At 46.8% G+C, this 11373-nt stretch overlaps 1 protein-coding gene across 3 annotated transcripts in view; it reads right to left on the bottom strand.

The window, feature by feature from the left end:
* Positions 1-273: 273 nt before the first annotated feature.
* The window catches only part of FAM174B (family with sequence similarity 174 member B), a 31136-nt gene continuing 20036 nt past the window's right edge, over positions 274-11373 (bottom strand). The window contains exons 3-4 of one of the 3 annotated variants that reach the window (XM_074353883.1): positions 6792-6865; positions 274-1593 (exon numbers count right to left, since the gene is read on the bottom strand). In XM_074353883.1, coding sequence (XP_074209984.1) covers positions 1322-1593; positions 6792-6865 — 346 coding nt within the window. In that variant the 3' untranslated portion in view covers positions 274-1321. Of the gene's footprint in view, positions 1594-6759; positions 6866-11373 lie in introns of all 3 variants that reach the window. The other 2 variants (XM_045522564.2, XM_074353884.1) reach the window with 2 other exon arrangements.

The raw sequence follows: 11373 nt of genomic DNA, 5'->3' as shown, positions 1-11373 counted from the left end.
GGGACACCCCCAGACTCTCCAAACACAATGAGGGCTGCCACGAAGAGGCAGCCCCCAGGAAATAATCAGATGCATGAACAAATGTAGCTGGAGAAACAGCATGCCCCGTTCTCCCCCTGTACCGTTTCATTCCTGAGTTTTTTTCTAGGGGACCAGGTACCTCCCCACCCTGGGTCCCACCTCTGTCCTCCTCCAAGCCTCGCGCCCACACCCGTCATCATGAAAAGGCACCTCGCTGGCCTCCATCTCAGAAAACATTAAAGCCAACGCGTCCACGGTTCACGCCAGAAAGGCCTTTTATTTTAGAGCCCATAGTGCGCAAGCTCTGGCATCTGGAAGGTCATTCTCAGTAGCCGCCTCTGCCAGACCCGGTGGCAAGCACCTGGCAGATGGAGGCCGGCGTCTACTCGGGAGGCAGAAGAAGCCAGCTTTCTGCAGATGATGCAGCCGCAGCGGTCGGGAAGGCAAGCGTGAGCAGCAGTTCCAGTCAAAGGTTCAGAGGGCGCACAGCTGCTCGGTGGCCCGTCCCGTTTGCTCATCACCCTGGTCCATGAGGACACTGTGGAGGGGAGAGGGAAAGCAAGCCCCACCCACACCCCAACCACACCCCACCCCCGGCAAACAGGGTGGAGAAAAGGCGGAAAAGGTCAACAAAAGAAAGTGAAATCACAGAAGCAGAGGGGCGGCAGAGCACTCTGCTCAGGATGGCCGCCCCCAAGCATCCCCCTTCTCTGGTAAAGGCCAACGTACCAGCCTAACTGGCCAGTGGGCCCAGGGAACCGGGGACCCCAAAGCACTGGCAGCCCCTTCTCAGGAAACTGAAAAATCTGAAAATAGGGGAGAGTGGGGAAAGGCCAGCGTTTTCATCCCCAGGCGGTGGAACAGACAATAAACAGACAAATATGCACACCCTGCAGACTGCCAGACAAGAAAAGAGGAGATAACAAAAGACAAAACCCCTTTCCAGAGAGAACAGAGTCCCCCGGCCCCAAAGGCACTGCTAGGAGACTGGAGCGAATAACCCCTGGGGAGCCGGGAAGCGCAGGCCTCTATCATCCTGAGAAGTCTGCCAAGGCCCTGCTTCCAGAAGCCGGCAAGTGGGGGCACCTGAGTTCTGAAATAAGCCACCACCCGCACCAGGCCCAGAAAGAATGCAGAGGGGTCAGACATCTAACAAGTCATAGACCCAGGAAGGCTGAATGTCAGAAACCCCAAAGATACGGCTGAACAGCTCTTAAGACTTTTTTTTTTTTAGGTTCTTGATAACTTCTGATCTCTTTTACTTTTGTCAACAGTGACTTTAAAATTATTATTTTTTAAATCAGCAATGTTTCAGCCCCTTGCCCCTTAGCAAGGCAAAAGCCCTCTCGGGGAGGGAGAAAGGGTGACATTTTAAAGGGGCGCCTGGAGAGTGGCGTCCCGGCGGTGGCATTCTGAGCTGACATCCACACGCACAACTATGCCAGAGTCTTATAAATAACGTTGGTTTTGGTTTCAACGCCTCAGGCGGGACAGCTTCCAGATCCTTTATGCCCCCGGCTTCAGCTGACCAACTTTCCACGGGATGCCAACACACTGGAGAACAGGTTTTACCTAAAAGAAAAGAGCAAGTCAGTGGCCTCTGGCAGAGCCGCGCACCCATTCTGACCCCTCCCCGACTGTGTCCGTTCTCCTGTGGGAACACTGCAGCTGCCATCCCTCTCCCGGCCTCTCCAGCAGCACCTCCCGCTCTCTCGCCCCCATCTCCATTCCTGCCCCACAAGCCGTTTTCAGTCCTTGAAAATTCCACCCTCCTCAACCACAGGACCTTTGAACATGCTGTCTGAAAGGCATGCCCTCTCCTCCAGGTAACTCCTTCCCTTTTCCCAGTTCCCAGCTCAGGATCCTTTCCTAGCACCCCACACACATCCCTAGTACACAACCTCTTCCTCCTTGTACCCCTCCTTCCTAGCGATGCTACTGGTGTTGTTACACCAGGGCTCAGCAAACATTCCCTGCAGAAGTCTAGAGAGTACTGAATATTTTTTACTTTGCAGGGCCTATAAGTTTCTGTGACAATGGCTCAACCCTGCTGCTACAAATGCTTGGCAGGGCTGTGTTCCAATAAAATTTTGTTTGTGGACACTGACGTTTGAACTGCATTTAATTTTTTCATGTCATGAAATGTCATTCTTCTTTTGATTCTTTTTCAACCGTCGAAAACATAAAAATTGTTCTTGCTGGTCCCTGGTTTATGGTTTATGACCCCTGATTTATGTAATTCTCTGACTTCCGTTTGTCTCTTGCTCAGACTGGGAGCTCCTTGCAGGCAAGACCTTTGTCTGAGCCTGCTCACCTTTACACCTCAGCACTGAGCGGTGTCGGACAATGTAGGGGTACAAGAAGTGTTTGTGCAAAACTTGAATGTGAAAGAAAGCTGAAAAACTAAATCTATTCAAGGCATCATCCAAAGGGACTCAGAAAAGGAGGGAAAACCTGAGAGCTCACCATCACCTTTTAATGTTTGAACATGGACATTGTAGAATCACATCTGGAAAAACAGTGGGGACTTAACAGAATTTACAAAGTAACAACCTTCTTTCCATGATGTTACGTGATCCCAAATATAAGTATCAGGTCACCATTTACTGAAAGATATGGACGTCCTATTTTTAGGAAATAAACAAATATTTGCAGTTTCGAAAGGGACATGACAAATGTAACTTATCTTCAAATGGCTCAGAAAAAAAAATCTGTGCACACACAGAGCTATCATAAGGCAATGAGGTAAAATATTAAAACAGGAAAATCTGGGTAAGGGTATATGGGTGTTCCCTATACTGTTTTAGTTTTTGCAACTTTGAAATTATTTCCAGGTAACTTTTTTAAGTGTGGGGAGGGTAAGGCTCAGTGGTAGAGGGCGTGCTTAACATGCATGAGGTCCTGGGTTCAATCTCCAGTACATCACTTAAAAAAAAAAAAAAAACTAATTACCTCCCCTACAGAAAAAAAATTAAATAAAATTTTTTAAAAAAGCTAAAAGGATCAGGTGAAAATAACTTAAAAAAACTTTTTAAAGAAAAACTAATAGATATGGGAATCCTTGTATTGACAACTAGGGACACGTACTTAACATATTAGAGGAAGAAAAGATAAATCCCCAAGACCGTGGCCACATCGTGAAAGCTGGCTCTTGCAGAGCACCCACGTGCCCCCTCCTCTGGGCTGGGGAGTGGGGGGCTCAGCTCCACTGACTGATGCAGCCTGAGGACCTCAACTGTTAAGACCGTGAGTAGCCTTGACCCCGCCCCCGGGCCTTCCACTGCATCCCAGTGCACGGTCAACGCTGAGGATAAGGGCCGGAGTAGCAAAGCTTCCAAAAAACCAGGAATCAGACCAGAGTAAAGGGACCCGACTTCCAAGAGCGACCCCAGGGCAGGCGCACATGTGAACAGAAGCAGGCCACAGCCGAGCCTGCTGAACCTGGGAAGAGCAGACCGCCAGGAGCAGAGATGTAAACTGCACCACCAGGGCGCTGAAAAGTCACGTCTGCAGGCGTCCCACTGCGGCCCTTCTGTGGAACTGCGTCTCCCAGGTGTCCTGAGGGCACGGCCCCGGGGTGCTCCGCCAGGTTCCCTGCCTGCGCCCCATCCCCGTGTGCACGTGTGCGGCCGTTGACATCCCCTGTGCTTATAGGATTGAGCGCCCACAGGCACACACACAGCAGGCGGGCGGAAATGGAGCAGGAGGGGAGCCCACCACGAATCATCAAGCACATCAGGATTCCTCAGGCTCCCTCCTTGGCGGAAGTAAACCTTGGGGAATGCTCCCGGAGAAAGGAAACAGATCCCCTCGCACCCCCAGGCCAGCACCGCAGAGGCCACCAGCTCCGGATCTCAAGTCTGAGTGACGCGGTTGGCTGCCCTGCACACTCTCTGGTGGGACTTGACTCAGGAAGGTCTGGGGAAAACCAATATGGGGACTGGGCTGAGGAGGCTGGCTGTAAAGTCCCGGCTCATCTCATTTCATCCCGCTGATGCCCTGAGGCCCTGAGGCTTTGGGGTTCTCCCCTGCAGAGGGCCCTGGGGCACAGCGATGCACAGCTGCATCTCGCTGGGTTAGCCCTACGCTCGCTCCAACTTGCTAACATGCGATTAACTTCTTCCTCAAATGCCCCCACGCCACCCTGCCCTTCAATCTGCTCTGGGCTCACTTTCTGCTCCTTCCAAACCCACCCAAAGCCTCATGTCCTCTGGGAAGCATGCCCAGCCTGGGAGAGGGGCCCCTCCTGGCTGCCCACAGCACCCTGTTCTCTCCTCCCTGTGTCGTTTACCAGGTCATTTTGTAAGAATGCGTGTTCCTGGCTGTCTCCCCAGCTCGACACGAGCTCCTGGAGGGCAGGGCCAGGCTCACCCGTCCTGCACTCAGAGTGAACGGACTTAGGGGGGCTCCTGGGCTGGGCACACGTAGAAGGTGCCAAGCAGAGATTTCTAAGAGGACTCTCTGAGCCCTCTCCCTCCTCCAGAACAGCCAAACGTCATTAAGACAAACCAGAAAGGGGGTTAAGGCGGACCCCGCCCCCACCCTCCCTGGAAACTCCAGGAGAAGTGAAGGCATGTCTACGTTCAGATTTCCAACTGTCCTGGACAGCAACGTTGGGTTACAGCCATCCCAGAGAGGAAAGGGGACATGCCCCACCCTGTGCCTGTCTCATGTTTTGTAAGAAGCTTGTCTGTCAGCAGGAAGAGCCCTCAACAGGAGAGCACCTGTCCCGCACCTGTCCTGCACCCTGGCAGCTGACCTCTCGGGGCAGCAGACAAGGACACCTCAGAAGGCGGTACAGCAGCCCCGGGAATAAAGGACGAAGAAGGCAAGGGAGGAGGCTGGGCCCCATGTGTGAGTGTTCCTGAGACAGACAGGCATGAGGACCACACCACCCACCACGTGCCAGGGGAGCCCTCAGCCATCCTACAACTTTCACCCCAGGACACTGAACACAGGAAGAAACTGAATAACATGGCTAGCTTTTGCAAAAGCATCACTAGTTAGAATTATCTGTGCTGTTTTCCTTTCCCTCATTTTTTTTAATTTAATTTTTTGCCTGATACTTACACAGCACAAGAACTGCATGTGCGTGTAGGCAGAGAATTGAGTAAGTCAGATTCACTTACCAGTGAATTTTCACTGCCACATAAATTCCTGTTTGCATAGGCTCCCTCCTCATAGACATAAAACTCAAATAGTTGTCAGGTGCATGATACCTTAGCTGAGAACTGCCCTCAGAATGCCAATATTGCTTTTCAAAGAAACAAAAATGCCTCATGAGATGCTCATTTCTATATCACACAGAAGCTCGGCGTTCTTCAAACAAGAGGTCTGGCACAGAGTTATTCAGACTCGTTCGGGGATGGCCTCTGATGCTGCTTCCGACCCACAGAGGATGCTCCAGCACTCCTGGGGAGCCTGCAGGTCATCAGGTCCCCTCTGATTCCTTCCGGGTCCCAGAAGCTCGGGATACCCATTGCTTCTGCAGCTGACACGCCTAACAGCTTCACTCCCCCTCCTGGGAGATGGGTTAGCACGGGGTGGGCAGGGGCCCTGACCATTGTAGAAGCCATTGCCCTAAGTGCAGGGACTTAGCTTTGTCACTGCCATCAGGTGTCCATGGGGACCCTGACCCGGGGACTCAGTCTAGGATAAAGCAAGTGTGTCTTCTCTCACTCCCAGCCCAGCCTCCAAGGATCCCTCCCTGCAAACAGCCACTGAAAGCCTTTTGTTCCAAAGACAAGCTGCCAGGCACGGCCCCGGGGGGGGCACGGCGGACACCTCATCCGTTTCTGCTTATATTCCCTCCGGAAGCGCTGTCCACAAGAGGGTGGGAGGCGGGCATTTCTACAACGCACATCGGCATCCCCCATGGGCCACATCTTTTTCAAACTTCAGACACAGAGGAACAGGGCCCTCCCCTCCTGGGGGGGACCAGGGCTGGCAGGAGGGGCGTGTCTCCCAGCAGCTAAACTTTGGGCCACGCTTGTCACACTTTCCGGTGCCGCTCACCAGACAAACAGGAGGAAGAGCCAGCATCTGACTTGCTTTGGGGAACGCCTCGAGGGTGTCACAGAAGTCTCGGGTGATCAACTGGGGATGTACAGAGGCCCAAAACATCAGCCACAGCTGCACGCTAGGCCAACCAAGCTCAAAACACATGCAGCTGGAATGCAAACGCCTTTTGAAATATGGAACCATTTCAAAACCCCAGGGTTCTCTGCTTGCCACTTAGCCATCATTTCTCTTCTAATTAGGCTTTTTAAGTATTGAGCTGGAGACTCATTCCTGAAGACTCTTTTCCCTCCCCACCTCTGGCCCCAAACATAACCTCATGAGTTATAACATCGCAGCTGCGTGGGAGCCGAGGAGGAGGGCTGTCTGTCCGCCGAGACCTTGCCCTGCCTGCCTTCTCTCCACCCTGCTTCCTGCCTGGCTGACGCACACAGGCTCGAAGTCAGGAGATGTCATCGGAGAATGGCCCGTGTGATACGAGGCCGGTTACTGCCTTACTGCTCAGGTGCCAAAAATGTGATTTTCCTCTTTGCACTCACTCAAAAAAACAATCCAAGGTCATGATTCAGCTGCACCCGATTTAAATGTAGCCTGTTTCCCAGGGGAACCACAAAATGTAGTTGCGTTGTGTCTAAACAGGAAACAACGAGTACCTGTGAGCAAATTATCATGTGCAGGCAGAGAAGTTCCCCAAAACACTAAACCCAACATAAAACTGGCCTTAAAATGTTTGTTCTTTCGGACGCATTGACCTGAGAAGCTGTTCATGATACGCTGTTTAGGTGGGATAAAGTTCCAAAGCAGACTCTGCAACGTGGTCCTAGTTCTGTAAGAAAAGAAAATTGCACACACAGACTCACACACACTCTAGTGGTTATTGTTAAGTCATGAGATCAAAGGTAATTTCATTTCCCCTTTTTCTTATCTGTAATTTCTATACCATACATGGCATCTGAACTAAGAAAAGTGATCGCTCGCTCTTTCTAAATGGTCAGCTGTCTCTGGGCCCGAGGACCAGCATGGTCTTGTGCCCAGTGCCTCACCCCCAAGTCCGCTCACATTCTCACATACAGCACAGACTTCCCACGTGAACTACTTGAAGTCAGTCCTTCACCACAAACAAGGAGGCAGGACAGAGCCTGGTATTGAGAAGGAAAGCCTGTAGGAGGCAGCTGAAGTAGGTAAGTTTACAGAATAAATGCTTATACCAGAAAAGAAAGCTGAAGAAAGACACTCACGGACATAGAAAACAAACTGCAGTACCCAGGGCGGAAAGGGGCAGAGACGGATAGACTAGGAGTTTGGGATTAATAGATACACATTACTCTATATAAGATAGATAAACAACAAAGTCCTACTGTACAGCACAGGGAACTATATTCAATACCTTGTAATGGAAAAGAATCTAGAAAAAACTTTTTTTAATTTTTAAAATGGCTGAAAAAGAATGAGCTGAACATCCAATGGAAGAAGTTAGTGAGCAAGAACAGAACGCACAGAAGAACAGAAGAAGAGAAAGAAACCAGGAGGGAGAGAAGCAGAAATCAACTAAAACTGAAAATGATAATATAATAGCTGGTTCTTGGTGTAGGAGAATAAAATTAAACTTGCAGCAAGACTGATCAAGAAACAGGAGAAAAGGCAAACATAATCAATATTGAGAATGAAAAGAGGACCATGATTACACATGACAAAGATTAAAAAGGATGATAATAAGAGAATGCTGTGAACAACTTTAGGACAATACATTTGAACACTTAGATGAAAGGAACAAAATGCCAGAAGAATATAACCCATCAAAACTGACCCAAGAAGAACTAGACAAAGACCAAATAGTCCTATGACTATTCAAAGAATTGTGCATCAGTAGCTTTCTCCAGTCTTCAAACAAAGCAAGCACCAGGGCCCAGCCAGTTTTAGCACATTCCCCTACAACACTTAGGAAACAAATCATTCTCATCTGATACTAACTATTCCAGAGAAAAGGAAAATGAGGAACACATTCCAACTTGTTTTTATGAAGTTAGTAAAAGTTTCACCAAAGCCTGACAAGGATATTACAAAATAGGAAAACGCCAAACCAGCAGTCTCAGTTAGGAAGAGAAACAAGAAAGTTCTAAGCCAAAGAGCACACTGAATGTAGCAATGTGTGTAAAAAGTAACATGACCCTGACCAAGCTGGTCTTATCCCAGTAATGCAAAGTTGGTTTAATATTAGGGAAAAAAAAAATCAATGATATAATAATATAATTTTACCCCCTTAACAGATTGAAGGAAAAGGCATAATATTCTCAATAAGGCTAGAAAAAGCATTTAATAAACCTTGACATTAGCAAACTAGGAATAGAAGGCAGCTTCCTGGGGGGGGGGGGGGGATATACAAAACCCCATATTAAACACTCCTCTTAATGTCAATATTGAAAGCATGACCTTTAAGAGCAAGAACAAGATGGAATGCCTATTCTCATCTCTTCTGTTTAACAATGACTTAGAGGCCAAGAGGCCAAGGGTGAGTATAAAAAGGCTAAAAAAAAAGAAAAGAAAAAGAGAGAGATAAAATGTTGAAGGACTTGAGGGGAGGAGAGGCACTCTGATTAGTCTCAAGTGATATATCTACAGCAAAAAACCCCACAGAATCCACATTCATACTATTAGAATTCATAAGAGTTTAATGAGGTTGCTGGATTTTTAAAAATCCGTATTTTTTTTTTAAAAATCAACTGCATTTCTAGACTGCAAACAAAAAGTGAGAAAATTCGATTTTCAAAAAGATACCAGATCAAGGTCATGAATTGTGTGGCAGGAGTTTGCCATAGAACCCGTGTTTGAAGCTGTCCCCACAGTGACAGCAGAGAGAAGTTAGCAGCTGCCCCAGAAGCAGAAAAAGCAGAAACACAAGCATGGAGCTTGATCCTGTGGGACACAGGGGTTCATTACGGCAGATGGTCTGGGAGGAAAGACTAACAGGAATGGACTTGTCGTGTCCTGAGTTTCTGCCCAGATTGGGGGTGGAGGAGAGGCCCAGAGGTGCCTGAGGAACCTTAAGCGATTCCTGTATTAAAAATGACCACTTGTGAAGGGGCCAACTGAAATGCTCCAGAGCACTGCAACAGACCGCCAGCAAACTCAGACTTTGAAAAAGCAAAAGTGTGATCTGCTACCTTAACACCTACCAAGTGGTTCAAAGTAATCATTTGCCTTTGGAAGCAAATTGACTCTGTTGAGGAGGTATCTGCACCCCAATGTTCACAGTAGCATTATTTACAATAGCCAAGACATGGAAACTACCTAAGTGTCCACCAACAGACAAATAAAAAAAGAGATTGTGGTACACACGTGCGCACTCACACACACACACACACACTGCACACACACGTATACACAATGTATACTCTTCAGCATACAATAGAAGGGAATCCTGCCATTTGCAATGACATGGATGGACCACGAGGGCATTATGCTAAGCGAAATAAGTCAGACTGAGAAAGACAAATACTGTGTGATCTCACTTACGTGTGAAAACTGAAAAACCAAACTCATAGAAAAAGAGATCAGATTTGCAGTTATCAGACATAGCGGGTAAAGGGTGGGGGAATTGGGCGGCAAAAGGTACAAACTTCCAGTTAAGAGATAAATAAGTCCTGGGGATGTACTATACAACATGATGACTACAGCTAACACTGCTAATTGGTATTTTTTTTGTAAATGGTGATCATTTCACAATATATGTATGTCATTACACTGTATACCTTAAACTTTCACAGTGCTGTATGTCAGTTACATCTCAATTGCAATAAAATTGAAAAAAATTAATTTTTAAGTTGTTTGCCTTTGGGTGAGTTTCATAGCCAGCAGCAATGCTAATACAGCACTGTCAGCCTAGAAAAGGCAACTGCTCCATTATCTGAAGAACTGAGACATGCTGTGGCCGTTTCTTAACCTGCCCGTGGTTTCCGTAAGTACCTTCTCTTCATCACACCAGAGATGACATCCACCCTGAAGTCTTTAGACCACAATGATACTTGTATCCAGGTACACTAGAGGGGATCCCTTTTCCACCTTACACTCAAGGAAGAGCCTGCAGATAGAATTTCTGGACAGACTGATCATTATATTTCTTTGCTTAGGGTCTTTTCTGATGTAGTCAAGTCTGAGGCCACCACAAAAGTGTCTCCGTCTCTCAGAGCCCCCATGGAGTTAGCTCAGTCACCAAATATGGACAAGATTCTATTCTGTGGCTCAGAATCGAAACAGTCCATTGATCCACTTAAGCCATCAAGGGCTCCCTACTGTACAATAACTCCAGGTCTGCAGGATGCAGGAGAACCTTTCCATCATGACTAATAATGAGGACATCACTGTCTTCACATTTTATTTCTGTGTCTTGAATGTGAGACGGACAAAATGGCTTAGCAATAAAATCAGCGTAATCACTTTCTTATGCACATAGTATTTTGCAGTAGGATGCATAATACTAAGTGGGGTTTTTTTTTCTTATTTTTTGTTGAAGTATAGTTGATTTACAATGTTAATTTCAAGTGTAAAACAAGGCGATTCAGTTATACATACACATACCTATATATTTTCTCAGATTCTTTTCCATTACAGCTGATTACAAGAAACTGACTACAGTTCCCTATGCTATACAGTAAGTCCTTGTTGTTTATCTAGCTTATATGCAGTAATGTGTATCTATTAATCCCAAAGTGTGTTTTCATTCTCCTCAAAGGGGGCTGCTCTCTACCTAAAATGCAAATTATAGCTAATGGTTTATTGCCCCACTCTATCTACAACCAATCCACGTTTTAATGTTGTGCGTTCTTCATAAAATTCAGGTATAATTCATTAACAAACTCTATTTCCAATATCAGCATATATGTAAACATGATAATACAGTCATTTTTTAGGCAGTATAAATAGTATTTATACTATGCATATATATGTCAAAATGTAAAACACCTGGGAATACATATAACAAAAATATATAGCACATTTTTGGAGGAATTTTTGAAAGACATTTTAAAAAAATAGCTTAAAAAGGTGGGGAGGGTATAGCTCAGTGGTAGAGTGCATGCTTAGCATGCATGAGGTCCTGGATTCAATTCCTAGTACCTCCATCAATAATAAACAAACAAATAAATATGTACATACATACATACAAACCTAGGTGCCCCCTCAAAAACATAAAATTGAAAAAAAATTTTAAATAGCTAAAAAAACCAGAAAGGCATCCCATGTTCATGGATGGAAAGAGTCAACATAGAGGGGCTGATTCTCTTTAAATTGACCTACAGAATCAATGCAGTTCTGATCAAAGTCCCAAACACTGTTTTC

This window comes from Camelus bactrianus, chromosome 27, assembly GCF_048773025.1.
Source record: "Camelus bactrianus isolate YW-2024 breed Bactrian camel chromosome 27, ASM4877302v1, whole genome shotgun sequence".
Lineage (NCBI taxonomy): Eukaryota > Metazoa > Chordata > Mammalia > Artiodactyla > Camelidae > Camelus > Camelus bactrianus.
Note: the sequence above shows the minus strand (reverse complement) of the source record. Positions and strands in the feature narration are given on the sequence as shown.